At 36.7% G+C, this 15,361-nt stretch overlaps 1 protein-coding gene across 26 annotated transcripts in view; it reads left to right on the forward strand.

The window, feature by feature from the left end:
- CEP170 (centrosomal protein 170) overlaps positions 1-15,361 on the forward strand; it is a 130,432-nt gene that overhangs the window by 65,655 nt on the left and 49,416 nt on the right. For 9 of the 26 annotated variants that reach the window (XM_055095680.2, XM_063593370.1, XM_008960096.6 and 6 more), the window contains exons 9-10: positions 2,491-2,654; positions 2,841-3,134. In XM_055095680.2, coding sequence (XP_054951655.2) covers positions 2,491-2,654; positions 2,841-3,134 — 458 coding nt within the window. Of the gene's footprint in view, positions 1-2,490; positions 3,135-15,361 lie in introns of all 26 variants that reach the window. The other 17 variants (XM_055095920.2, XM_055095872.2, XM_063593510.1 and 14 more) reach the window with 2 other exon arrangements.

Genomic DNA, 15,361 nt, shown 5'->3' on the forward strand with positions numbered 1-15,361 from the left:
TTTCTCCAAAAGTCAGAGCTTCCATCATTAGATAACAATTTTCCATGATTTAGGATATAAAAAGTATATAGCCAGACTCTAAATAAATGTAATTATAGCAAATAATAAAAATTTTACAAAAATTAGGTTTTCAGCAACTGTTTAGATCAAAGAATTGAAAGTAGGCAAAACAAAACTAAAACAAAAAACTTTGCTCCTACAAGAGTAAAATGCAGGTGCTTTGCGACAGTGAGGAAAATAAAGCCCATACACTTTAACCCTTTAGGAGAGTTGCCACTGTTTTAGGCCACACCACTGACTTGTTACAGCTAACCTACCCTAAAAATATTAAAAGGACTTCAACATATTTAGGCATGGTTAATGATGAGCAAAGGAAAGAAAAGAACTTGGTGAGGACTGTTTCCTAGTGACTTTTTTAATGAGTAGAAACAGAAAATTGCAGCTGTGATGAGATGTTGACTTGTATAACCCTGACAAAATACAAGAGGGAATGGTAATTTTCCAAAAAAGAAAATGACTAATTTATAAGAAAAGTTTTGAACTACAAGTTATGGGAAAGATATTTGAAAGGGCCTGACACCACTAAGTGCCAAATTTTATCTATTGGAATCAATTAAATTCTGTGAAGATGGTATTTTCATTAAAATCTTTCTGTATGTGCGTGATCTGTTATTCTTATGATACAGCAAATATTGGAATTTAGTTATTTTCAGCTTTTAAAACTGGATTCCTTTTCAATAGAGCCATTACAACAATGAAATAGGTTGTAAAATCTAGTGTTTTTAATGAAGTCTATATTTGAACTAATGAGTTTGTTTGGGCTTGCCTTTCATCTGCTATCTGTTATTCCTAGCTTAATTACCTGAGGCAGGGATTTCATTAATTAATCCCATTTTTTCTTTTCAGATTGCATTTTGAGTAGTCAACAATTTGAAGAAAGATCTTCAGATTTGTTGTCATACATGATTTTTATAGTATTAATCACTATTACTTTGATAGACATGATCTCCAAATCACCTTCATTTTGATCTTACTCCCTTTGTTTCCCTTGCCTATTACTTTTCCAAGACATGACCCTTTTCTGTGTGTTCTGCAGTTCTCTCTTCTGTGTCTTCTCATTCCTTTTATGCACCACATTTTTATAACTAGTGTTTCTGTGTTAAATCATTGGGACCAGTTAGTAATCTCTAAATTCATTAGGAACAACCTATAAACATTAACACTCAACTTCCCTAGACATAGGTCATTTGCTTCTCCCACCCCCAAGTCTTTCGTGTCTGATCATTATTTTGTTTGGTACCATATTATTCAGTGGGTGTTCACATTAAAATTTGTAGCCCAGGTAAATTTAAAAATCAGATTTAGTCCTGGAAGCATTAGAATGTACCTCGTTGACTAAATTCATTTATAGCTAAAGAAGTTTAAAACTAATTTAAGCTCTGATTTGTGATTCCATTTAAAACATGCACAGAATAACTTGACTTTCTAATAATTTCATGCTATAATAATACAATATCATTTGATTATTTTTATCATATACTTATTATTTAGGTAATGAGAATTTTAAATCAGGAAAAAAATAATTTTTGTGTCATCACATCCAAAACCTAACAGAACCATTAAGGGTAACTAGTGGCTTTTACTTGCTCTAAAATAGAAAAACCTTTGTTAAAGAGGTGATCTTTCAAAATTCAGATATATTCTAACCTGATATGCTTCATGGGGAAAATAGCTGGTTATATTTAGCACCATGCTGTTTGCCCAGTGGTCCTTAGATCTAGGTGGAGATTTCATAGATGACCCTTTGCATTGATAGACCTCTCAGCATGCTTTCTTTAACTCTGAAGCCACTAGAGTTTCGAGTGCAAATGCAGTTTTCAAAAATTCTCATAGCTGGAAAGATATGTGGAAAAAATTTTGTAATAATTAATGGGGACTGCAAATTTGAATCTTTTTAATAAAAAGGAAAAATATGCTGAGCTTCTGAAAGTACTGAACATCAGTGAAGCTTAAGATTCATCACATTTTTACAATACTTGTGTTCTCATTTCCTGTGTAACAGTAAGCATTTCAGTGACATTACCCTTTTTCTTGTCTTTTTTCATCTCTAATGCTAGAGTCAAATTTTTTATTGCTAAATAAGATGTATAATTTGAAGGCAGAATTAATGTTTATTGACGTTAGGAATACAAATATCGCAGAGATAGAGCATCAATTATCTATTAAGACATTGATGAAACATTATAAAGTTAAAATTTGGAGAAAGGCGATCCTATTCAGTTGTTTATAAAGGACCTCATTGTTAGTTGATAAAATTTGAATGTAACCATTGCAATTGAGCAAGTTTGCCGAGCCTGTTACTGAAGAGAACATATGACTTTGGATTGAAAAGGAGGAGGGGAGCAAAACAAATAGCACTTTTGTATATGCTTCTAAATTTCTACATGGGACTTTTTCCTTCTCTATTGTGTGTTTTCTTTTTGTATCCAGGAAATAAACATGATGATGGTACGCAAAGTGATTCAGAGAACGCTGGGGCTCACAGGCGCTGTAGCAAACGTGCAACTCTTGAGGAACACTTAAGACGCCACCATTCAGAACACAAAAAGCTACAGAAGGTCCAGGCTACTGAAAAGCATCAAGACCAAGCTGTTGTAAGTCAAACTGCTTTTATGATTGCATTCTTTGATGAAGACAATCCCAGAAAAAGAAGGTCATATTCTTTTACTCAAAGTGCGGGAATCTTGTGTCAGGAAACTACATATTCAACACCACATACAAAACTTGAGAAAGCAAAGTCTCCAACAGCAGATGCCAAAGTGGTTTCTTTGTCTTTACAGACTAGCTCTGCGCATCACAGAGGGGGGCATGGTGTTCCACATGGGAAATTGTTAAAACAGAAATCAGAGGAGCCATCGGTGTCAATACCCTTCCTACAAACTGCATTATTAAGAAGTTCAGGGAGTCTTGGGCACAGACCAAGCCAGGAGATGGATAAAATGTTAAAAAATCAAGCAACTTCTGCTACTTCTGAAAAGGATAATGATGATGACCAAAGTGACAAGGGTACTTATACCATTGAGTTAGAGAATCCCAACAGTGAGGAAGTGGAAGCAAGAAAAATGATTGACAAGGTAAATAATTGAAATTTGAGTGTGATCTTAGTTGTTGTGTGGTGTATTTGACTGGTGGAAATTATTGGAGAGTCAGCATGAGATGTTGTCATGCAGTCAGTGGTATGTGAATTTTAGGGTTTTGTTAGGGAACTGCAAGACTAACAGTAAGACCAACATGCTTTGTGATTTTATTTGCTGATATTCTGAATTTACCTGAGTTTCATACATAAAGCTCTGTACATTTAAAAGGTTTGGACCTTTTAAATTTGTGTAAATTAAAGATAGGTTTTAAAAATAGTATGCTTTGGACATTCTTGCTTTGCATTTACTTAAAAAATAAAAAGAAACAACCAACAAACATTGCTATAACTCTGTTAACATAAATGTAGATATTAGCCAATAATAGTTAACCACAGATTTCCTACCTGCTGATTTCATGTTGGAAGATGGAAATACTTATTTTAGCTTTGTTCTTTGTCCGTATGTTTTATTAATTTCAATTCACTGCTGTCATTGGTGCTAGAAGAGAAGTATATGAAAACAAAATCAGTTGTTTATGATTTAGTTTACTAGTTTAACCACGTATATGACCAGTCGTGATAGTTACCTACATTTCAAGTGTATTCTTTGATATTATTGGTTAGCGTGTGTAAGGATTGTTGCATGGTTTAAAAAGCAATTTTTCTCAGTTTTGCCAATGGTCGTGAAAGGTTGACTTTAGAATCAGCTATCAAGGTTGCCGTTGAAAGTAATGGCAAAAACCGCAGTGACTTTTGCACCAACCTCATATTACCTCTTGCAAAACAGCAGTATCCGTTTGGCTAAACGTTAATCTTTTGTTTGAATTCTTGTTACTCAAATCCGCTCCACAGGTTAGCAGCATAAATATTACTTGGAAGCTTGTTAGAAATGCAGCTTCTCAGGCCCATCGTGTATATATACCAAGTCAAAATCTACATTAGAAATGAGATCTCCAGTTGACTAATGTGCACATTAACATTTGAGATGCATTTATTTAGATGATGAGTTTCTGGAATGGCCTCTTCAGGGAGGAGGGCAAGATAAGATAACCCTTTGGGATGCAGGAAAAATATTGGAACTTAATGTTTACTTTTATTTTCATATTTTTAATTTTTATTTTGGATTGTGTTCTATAGTGTATAAAATCTCTTACTACACTGTAAGAGAGTACGTATAATTTCTAAACATACGTTTATTGTGGAGTACATGCTTCAGGTTTACCACTGAGCTGCTCAACTCCAAACTTTTAGAGACCCATTGTCTGAAATAGGTGAGCAATATTATAGTTGTTAATATGAAAAGTATAGTGTTCAAGAAACATCTGATGTTTCTTAATGACTGATCATAATGGCTGATGTTTTCCCATTAAAAGATTATTTTGCAGTGAAGGATTTTATATGTATATATATATAGAGAGAGAGAGAGAGTGCAATTTAAGAACATGGACACTTGTAAGCAGACAGATCTGGGATTAAATATAAACTTTGCATGTGCTTGTGTGTGCCCTTGGGTAAAGTTACCTCTTTAAGCCTCAGTTTCTTTTATCTCTGAAACAGAGGCGATATCACTAGATTATAAAAAGAATTCAATAAAACATGTAAAAGGCTTATCACAATACCTATCTTATTATATTGCTTTATAAGTGTTGCTTTATCATTACTGTTATTAGGAGTTTCCACATTTGAATCTCTACATAAAGTACTGACAAATCCCAGAATATTCTTTCAGCACTGAAAGGGTTAAATATAAAACCACAATGGAAGTGACAGTGTGAGGGGCTAGCTTGGCCAGGACAGCAGAAAGCCAAGAAAGAAGTCATTGTAGCAGATGAAACTCTTCAGGAAACTGCTGGATAGAGAGGGTGGCCACAAAACCTGTTTTACACCTGTTGCCTACAATTATCATAAGCATCATTTTTTATTCTCAGAGTCCATTTTGACAGCAAATTATATGGTCACACTGTGGATAGAGAAACCCAAGACTTTAGAGCAGGAGTCATTTAAAGGAGTAATGGTAGTGTGTGACTGTGTACATAGTTCAAAGTCATTCTTAGTTTGTATAAACCAGAAAATGAAGCTGAGACCATATTGCTGGGAAGAACAAAGCTCACTACATTATCTTGTGACTACCAAAGAAAAAGAGCTAAGATTCCATTAGCTTGAATCCACATAAAGCTTAAAGCCAAATTCGGGCTAATTAAAGTCAGGCTCTGGGAAAACAAAAGCATAAAAGCAGTAATCATGTCTGAGTAAGATGAAGTAACCTGTGGGTATGAAGAAAACAAAGACCAACAACAGCCAGAAGGAAGGCAGAAAAAGCACTTTGGGAGGATAGGAGTAGATACAGGCATCATATCAAGTTGCCTGGACGAGTGTTGTCATCCAGTTTCTCCATTTTGAGGTTTGGGTGTGTGGGATTGAAGTTGGGGCCATCAGCTGTTGTTTGTCTGAATTGAAATGTTCTTTGGTCCTGGAAACGTTCATGTGGTCTAACTCTTCTTTTCACGTCATCATTTGAGATGTGTTCTATTTCATTGATTCATTTATTTAGCAACTTTAATTCAACATTAACTATGTGCCAGGCTTTGTGTCTACGAGAAGGTGATTCACAATGAAAAGACTGAGCTCTTTCTCTCAAGAAATGGCTGTGTACTGGAATAGATATACACAGACAAAAACCAAGACTTTAAAAATAAAGCTGTTGGAGGAAAGCTACCAATAGCTTCCAAGAGGAGATCTCAGGTCTTCAGAGGACATTCCTTCCTCAGAGAAGTCTTTAGTCATTCAGTTAAAAAAAAAAAAAAGTAGTCACTGTCATCAACTTGTTTCATTTTAATCATAAGTTTTATTACTGCTTCACCAGTTCACTGTTTATTCATTTGCCTCCCCACTCCCATTGGAAAGAGACATAAACAAATGTAAACTCCATGACTGTAGGAACCTAGTGCCAGCATATAAAATGTCCTCAATAAATATTGCCAGCTGAGCTAGTCGTGAAACATACGTAATTAATCCCATAACAGGCATGCTAGGTAGAGTTTTCCAGAAATATGGAACAGCCTATTCGAAAGCACAGGAGCACACATGACTTGTTCAGAGGACCACAGTTACTTTTGAAGAGATGAGATTGGACTCGATATTGAAGTTCATTATATATCATACTGAGGACTTTAATGCCGAAGGCAGTGGGGAATCATTGAAAACATTTAAGTAGGGCAATGACATGGTCGAGTCACTGTCAGAAGTGTGAAGTATGGATTGAACATTGGAAATGCCAGAAGCACAGAAGGCAATCTAAAAGCTGCTGTCATGTCCAGTAGTCAATTAGTTAATGACTAGATCTTAGGTAAGAGGCCTGGGCTAAAAATACAGATCTGGGAATTATTAGACAATAGAGGGCAGCTGTCTTAGTATGTTTTGTGTTGCTATATCTGAGACTGGGTAGCTTATCAAGAAAAGAGGTTTATTTAGCTCACAATTCTGCAGGCTGGGAAATTCTAGAGCATAGCTCCACATATGGCTGGCTTACGTTAAGGGCTACATGCTGGGTCAAAACATGGTTGAGAAAGTCAGAGGGGAAGTGGACATATGCAAAAAGGCAAAACAAGAAGGGCTGCCTCCCTTTATAACAGTCTACTGTGAAGGGAACAAATCCATTCCCATAAGAACAAGAACTCACAAGATAGCATGAATATTTTCATGAGAGATCTGCCTTTTTGACCCAAACACCTCCCATTAGGCCTCACCTCCCAACACTGTCACACTGGCAATTAAACTTCTACATGAGTTTTGGCAGGGACAAACCACATCCAAACCATAGCAGTAATTGAATACAAAATAAGGGATGAGATTAATCAGAGAAAATGTATAGGGTGAGAGCAAATAAAGTATAAAAATCTCAGCAACACCAACATTGATGGACAAAGGAGAAGGGCGAACAAAGGAAACTGAAAAATATGTAACAGGAATAAGAGAAAACCAAAGGAATATGTAGCATCTTGGAATCAAAAGCAGAGCAAAGAGAAGTCAGTAAGCAACAGTATCACATGACACACTGATGTTAACTATGATGAGCACAGAATGCCTTTTCAGTTTTTCTCCAAAATACATTGTAATTCTTGGGCTAAAGAAGATGAGCAAACCATGTATTTGCATCTTACCTTGGGAAGAGTTGCATAGCATTAAAATAGGATTTCTTTAAAGAGATGACCAAGCTAAACTGCTGTATCCTTATTTTTCTGTGCTGGTAGTAGTTAAAAGATAGTGAACTACCTACCCTCTTTTTCTGTCGCCAAGTTATGAGATTACAGCATTTGGGTTTGTATTTTGGGGCTGTCTCTCTCAATAGATCACCTTATTTTATGCATGTCCTCAAATTCACCTTTAAAATGTTAACACAAATATCTGATATTGATAAAGACCTCTTAAGTTTTACATCTAAGTTTACATGGAAATACACTATAACAAAGTGCTGTTGACTGCCTAGATTAAAGGCATTTATCTCTCATAGTAGTAATTATCTCTCCCAACCCTCTCTCCCTTGGCCTCTCCGATAACTACCTTCCCATCACAGTACCAGTTTCTTCTCTCCACTCTTCCATCAAAAGAGATAACCACTGAGGCAAGAGGAAGACCTTGTCAGGGTTACTTCCTAACCTCCTAAGCTAAATAGGAGAAACTTGTGGTAAGAACAGAAAGCTGAACATTAAAGGAACAAGAAAAAATGATCATTGTGGAGGGCTCGAGGAACTGTCCTCTTAAAAGAAATATTTCTCCTCATAAATTTCATACCATAGACCAACTCTGCCAGATACTTTTCTTGTCCTGAGTTTTGATTCTTGTTCATTGTGTCAATATATCTCCCCTACAAAGCCTCTTATTAGCGTCTTTTCTTCCCTCATAGGGCCTGGTCACTGCTGGTTCTATAAGCAACAGTTGGTAGGGAAGAATCTAGAGCCAGGAGACCTATAACAAAACTAGAAACATGGGAGGAAGAACATTTACAGCAGTGAGTCAAACAGCTCAAGAAAGTCAGTGCTGAGGATCTGGACCCTGTAAAAATATTCCAAACCCTGAAAGTCACAGCAAGATTTAAGATGAGATCCAAGTAAGAGCCAGGGAAACGATGATAAACCAGAATCAAAATCTATGTAGAGGAAGGCAGGATGTCCAAAGTCCACTCAGATAGAGAATTAGATGTGCATGGGAACTCAAGGAGTAGGAGATCAAGTAAGAGCCTTGAACAATAGGAGAAGACTTTGACAACAGAGTCAGCATTTTTATTTTTGACTGAGCAATTTTTTCTGTATTGAGAATTTTTTCTTTTTAATTTCTACCAGGAGAGCTTACTTTTGGTTTCTCTGATTAGTTCTCCTCAACCCTTCTTAACCTCTGCTGCCTCCTTCCTGGGTATAAGAAACCCTCTCCTGCTGTGTTAATTTCCAAAGCTTCACAAGGGAACCCTCACCTTTTATTCAGCCAGACGCCTAACATAATAGGTTTGTCCTCATTTTCCTTTCTCTCTTATTGTATGAAATTCTGTTTATTTTCCTCTTTGAGGAAATTGAGCCCTCAATCTAATAAGCTCTTCCTTGTCTTTTTGGCATGCCTAGCTTCTCATAATTCATTTTATTTATTCCTTCCATCTTTTTATTGTGGAAAATATATATAAGAAAATTTATCGTCTTAGCAATTTTTAAATGTAGCGTTTAGTGTTATTAAATACGTTTAAAATGTTGCACAACCATCACCACCATCCATCTCTGTAACTTTTTGTCTTGAAAAATGGAAACTCTATACCCATCTCATAATTCACTTTGAAGTGGCTTTTACTCACCACTCTATTTAAAGTAGCTGCGTCATTCACTTCTTATATCTCTCCATCAGATTGCCATGTTGTGTTTTCTTTATAGAACTCACTTCCGTCTGGTTTATTTTCTGTTTGTCCACTCTAAGATGATGTTATTTGTCTTGTTCACATCGTATCCCTTGTGTCTAGAACAGTGTCTGGCATGTAATAGACACTCAATAAATATCTTTTGAATGTGAATGAATGAGAAAGAAAAATTTGTGACCTGCTTTTTCATTCGTTAGCATTTGTATATGATTCGTTGTAGATTGGCTAACTTATTTCAATGAATTTATAGAGTAATTAAATCCAACCACGCCCCCACAAAGAAATTTTTCTGCATTTTTATATGCTGAAACTAGTTTATATCTTGATTCCAAAATAACTTGTTAAAATATATAGTTTAAAACCTTGTATATATTATAAACTTAGCTTTGTAATATTAAGTATGAAAGCAGCAAAGATAGATAGTCTCAGAAGAAGAAGAAATGTATAAATTTTGGGGAGATGCTGTGATAAATAGACTAGACTTACCTTTGAGTTCCTAGCAATACCTACCTGACAGCTTCCAGCTGGAAAATCTGCTTGGCAAGGAAAGGGGAATATGATTATTGATGAACTTCCAGCTTATAGGGACTGTAAGAGGGGATGCATGACCAGGGAATGAACCATAAAAGGGAGAGAAATTGGACATTTAAATTTTAGAGGAATTAGATGAGATCTAAGTATAATTTGAAGATATGAAAGAAAGAGCAAATCAAGAAAGATGTAGGAAGTGATGGGAGGGAAGAGATTATGGATGTAAGACTTCTAAGTAATGGGGAGAATCAAGGACACAAGGTAGGTTAAGAGGGAAGACAAAGATTTAAGAACATGTTTTCACCCAGACAGGATAGCAAAGGAAGAAGACAGAGGCTGAGCGCAGTGGCTCACGCCTGTAATCCCAGCACTTTGGGAGGCCAAGGCGGGTGATCACAAGGTCAGGAGATTGACACCATCCTGGCTAACACGGTGAAACCCCCTCTCTACTAAAAATACAAAAAAAACAGCAGGGCATGGGGCATGAGCCTGCAATCCCAGCTACTCGGGAGGCTGAGGCAGGAGAATCGCTTGAACCCGGGAGGCAGAGGTTGCAGTGAGCCAAGATCGTGCCACTGCACTCCAGCCTGGGTGACAGAGCAAGACCCATCTCAAAAAAAAAAAAAAAGAAGAAGAAGATAGAGTCCCATTTAAAGAAAATATGAGGTAAAATTCATATAATATGAAATTGACTATTTTAGCCATTTAAAGTATACAATTCAGTGGCTTTTAGTACATTCACAAGGTTGTACAACCATCAGCACTATCTTAATTTCAGGGCATTTTCATCACTGCAAAACCAAATCTCATGATCATTAAGCAGTCACTTCCCATTCCTTCCTCTCCCAGCCTCCTGGCAGCCACTAATCTACTTTTTGTCTCTATGGATTTGCTTATTCTAGACATGTTGTATAAATGGAATCATACTATATGTGGTCTTTTGTGACCGGCTACTTTCACTTGGAATAATGTTTTCAAGGTTCACATGTGTTGTAACCTGTATCAGTACTTCATTCCTTTTTTTTTTTTTTTTTATTTTGAGGCAGAGTCTCGCTCTGTTGCCCAGGCTGGAGTGCAGTGGCGTGATCTCGGCTCACGTTATGCGATTCTCCTGTCTCAGCCTCGCTAGTAGCTGGGACTACAAGCACTTGCCACCACGCCCGGTTAATTTTTGTATTTTTAGTAGAGACGGGGTTTTGCCATGTTGGCCAGGCTGGTCTCAAACTCCTGACCTCAGGTGATCCACCCGCCTCGGCCTCCCAAAGTGCTGGAATTACAGGCACGAGCCACCACTCCCTGCCCATTCCTTTTTATGGCTGAATAAATATCTTATTGCGTGCATAAACCACATTTTATTCATCCATCCATCCACAGATGGATAATTGTGTTGTTTCTTCCTTTGGCGGTTGTAACACTGCTGTGAATGTGCATGTACATATATTTATTTGTGGACCAGGATAAACTATAAAATGTCTCTCCTGACTCCCTTTCTGTGCTCTTCTAATAATTTTGTCTGAATTTTAAATTTAAAAGTTGATTACAAATATGTGATAAAAATCACAGTGTTAAATATTCAGAATAACTTATTCCATTGAATTTTAAGGGATTTTTCTTTTTAAAAGTAAAATTAGATTTTCATAGACAATTACAAAAATAAATTCCCCTCTTAAATCATCCTGATTTAGTTCCTTGACACTAGTGGCTAGAATTCTGCATAATTCTTAATTCTTAAAGTGTCAAATTATTTTCATGGGCCATGGGAACCTCTACTATTGATTTGATCCAACAGAGACCCTGCTCTCCTCAACCAAGAAGTCTTTGCTCATTGAGGAGAAAGATGTTCTGGTTATCTGAGGTTGAAACTTGAGTACATTTTTACTTGGACACCTTGATGTGATTGATATACTAATGCAATACTATTTTTCAGTTGTTACTTTAAAATAAGACTGTAGAAGTTAGATGTTTAATCTGCCATTATATTTTTCATTTCTGTGGGAATATGAATTCTGAATTCCTACTGATTTGGATATTTTTTAAACTAATAAATTAGCACTATTGCTATTGAATTATCATTTTGCTCTACATTGTATTACTATAGTTTTATGCCTACATCTTACCCCACGGCGCTTCTCTTCTTTCACAATGGTCTCTATTTTCTGTCACAATCCGCAAGCTTCCCGTATCTGATGTTACTAAATGTAAATTTTGACCTCTCTGCAAATATTCAATAGGTAGGATATTTATCCCCATGAAAGTTGACCCTGTATCCCCCATCCTCACCATTCTGATTTCAGAATTGGACACTGTGCATCTTTGCACAGACTGAGCTTTTCAATAATAATGACTATGATCATAATATGCTAGTGAAAAAAATCAGTCAAACTTTTCATAGGTTTGGTTTGTATTGTACGAGTTTGTTATCTGGAGAATGTTTAGTCTCTTTAAACTTAAAACTAAAATCTAAAAATATAGTTTGGTTCTTATGGATATTTGGTTTTAATTACAGAATATTCCTGCATGGTTCTTTCAGGTGACAGCCTCTTCTTTTTATAAGCTCCTTTATCAGACGTAACCTCCTCAAAAGCAAAGACTGTCATACAGATTTTGTAATCCCCTGCAGTGGCTAGCCAAATAGCCTGTGGAGAGTAAGTGCCATTCCTCAGTAACAGGTTGTTAAAATTGTTTACAGTAGCCACTGAGCTTTGGATTTGAAATCCCAAAGTGAAATGCCAAATATACAAATGTATTCAGAAGAAAAGATTGTTTCATGATTGTTGGAGTGGGATAGGGAGGGAGGTACTGCCTTCTTACCCCAGACCTAAAGGCCATGGCAGAGGGGTTGTGGCTCACTCCGCAAATAGAGATGTATCTACTCGGATCGGGGGAACTGTAGGAGAGAATATGTGAAAGCCACTTCCTACGCCCAATACGAATGAGTTGTCTTTAAACATCTGCCAGGCCCAGACAGCTCTCCATGCAAGTGCAAGTTCACAAAGAAGTTTTCTACTCCTGTCCTATTCCGCCTTCCTTTGATCCTACTCTGCAAGAATTAGAAACTGGCAAACTTGGGGTGCAAGCATAAAAATTAGGTGTCTCATCTCCTTCCCCACTGTGGACTTGTAGCCTACAGAAGTTCCTAGCTGAAAGAAAGACCTAGATTTTGTACTATCTCATGTTTGGGATTTGGATTGAGACCAGACCAGAGAAGAGAATCATGGGCCTAGAGCTGAGATTCTATGTTGGAAATACCTTTGAGGCCGGGCGTTGTGGCTCACGCCTGTAATCCCAGCACTTTGGGAGGCTGAGGCGGGCAGATCATGAGGTCAGGAGATCGAGACCTTCCTGGCTAACACGGTGAAATCCTGTCTCACTAAAATTACAAAAAATTAGCCGGGCGTGGTGGTGGGCGCCTGTAGTCCCAGCTACTCGGGAGGCTGAGGCAGGAGAATGGCGTGAACCCAGGAGGTGGAGCTTACAGTGAGCCGAGATCGCGCCACTGCACTCCGGCCTGGGCAACAGAGCAAGACTCCGTCTCAAAAAAAAAAAAAAAAAAAAGAAATACCGTTGAGCCTTCCAGCAGGTGGGATGACAGTAAGCAACAGTCTATATAGTTAGTAATTGAAGTGAAGCCTTGCATGTTCCTAGGTGAAATCACCTGGGAATAGAATCTAAAATGAAAGGTGAGAGGACCTAGCATACTTGGTCTTGGTTTTGAGGAGCTCTCAAGTTCTGTACAATTATCAGCTCTTTTTTCAGACTGTAGGTACCTTTTATAAGTGTGAAAAGTACACTAACTTTAAGTATATAGACATCATAAACTTTATATATTTGTTTTCACATAAAAGTTGTCACAGGTGGATGTGTTTCTACTTAGAGGCAGAAACGCATAGATATGGATTTCAATCTGGGCTGGTAGTCATTGCTATCATTAATTTTTCAAAACGCTATCAAAACAGATGTGAAATTTGAAGGCTTCTTTCCCCACACTGTAGTAGGTCAGGCCCTACCACTTGTTTGGAGACGAAATAATTGTTACTTAATAATGTATGTATAGCTGTCTCTAATGCTTTAAAAGGAATCTGTCGAACGTCATCCAAGTATTTTCTGTCCTGCTTCAGCTCCCCTTCCTCACAGGATTAGTTCGTGTGTTTTTTGTTGTCATTTCAAAGTGATGTCAGAAGTGATTTAGAGAGGTTCATGATATTTTATTTGAAACTGCTGGTGCTTAGATGTTTGAGGAAATCAAGTTTTTAGTGTGGATTAGAATTAAATATTCATCAGAAAATCACTCAAGGTAATTTCTAAATTACATGTCAAAGAGATGCAAAAATGCAAGTACTCATGTGGTTATTTTAACTTTCAAACCTGAGTTAGATTTTTGTTAGTAATTATAAAATAAGTAAATAAACTTCAGTAAAATTGGAGTTCAGTGACTTGAGTTAGGAGTGATTAACTTTTTTAAAGACGGACACAAATAACTTGAATAGCTATAATTAGCTTTCTTTACAAGTGGGGGTTAAAGGTAGAGGACACAGGTTATACTCTGGTTTTTTCACTGCTGTTAAACAACGCTAATGTTAAGCAAAACGAAGCAGTTTTTGTTTTTTCCCTTCTGTACATTGTGCTTCCATGTATTAAAATTCATATTTGATTTAAAATAAACAATGCATAATTTGCTCTTAAAGCAAAGATAATTTAAATATTGAGTTCAAGAGAATATTAAATCATAATTCTTGACAATTATGTTAGAATTAAATATTAAGTAATAAGGCCATCTAGTGGTAAAATTTTCAAGTTTTAGTGAATGAGAAAGTCTGATATCTGTTTCACTAAATATGAACTTTAGAGCTTATCAGATAGCTGTACTATAAGACCATTAAAACTTTATGTCTAGAAAATAGTTTAGCCTGAGGTAGCTTCTCCTTATAGATAATGAAGGCTCTCTGGTTATATCCTAAAGATCCTGTCTGCAAATTGCTCATTCAAATGCATGATATTTTTCTAGATTGTAATAATCAGAGCCACAAACAATAAAGAATAAAAATTGGGAACACAGTGGAGATTTAATAGCAGAATAGAATGTTAATATTTATATGCTTAAAATTTTTCCAATCTATTCTGTGACATCCAGGGCCTATTGTGTGCCAGGAAATGAGTAAGACTCAGGTCCTGCCCATAAAAGAAAAGCGCGCCATTGTTTGTCTTTGTATTTAGAACTTTTCAGAAGTGTTGGACATTGACAACTTGCTTTTTGAAACAATTAATCTTAAATAGGCCTGGAATCTGCATTTCAAACAAAGGTCTTTAAGGGATTGTTAGGCAAATACAGTTTGAGAATTATGCTATCTACTATGTCGCAATTATACAATAAAATGGCATCTTAGGAAATTTTATGCGTAAATGTAACTCAGATATGTAAATGGTAAACATTTGCTAGGGAAGGAACAGATAAAATCAGCCACATGTTTATGGTTTTTCAACAAGTGTCACAAAAATAATAGAGCAAAGAAGCTGAAAAGAAACTGAAGAGATACTTTTTTCTAACTCTTTACATTGTTGTAGTGTTTAACAACATTATTAAATCTTTTTTTTTTTTTTGAAACAGGGTCTCACTTTTTCCCCCAGGCTGGAATGCAGTGGCGTGATCTCAGCTCACTGTAACCTCCGCCTCCTGGGTTCAAGCTATTTTCTTGCCTCAGCCTCCCAAGTAGCTGGGACTATAGGCGCATGGCACCACGCCCAGCTAATTTTTGTATTTTTAGTAGAAACGGGGTTTCACCATGTTGGCCAGGCTGGTC

The sequence above is a fragment of the Pan paniscus genome, chromosome 1 (genome assembly GCF_029289425.2).
Source record: "Pan paniscus chromosome 1, NHGRI_mPanPan1-v2.0_pri, whole genome shotgun sequence".
NCBI classification, from domain to species: Eukaryota; Metazoa; Chordata; class Mammalia; order Primates; family Hominidae; genus Pan; species Pan paniscus.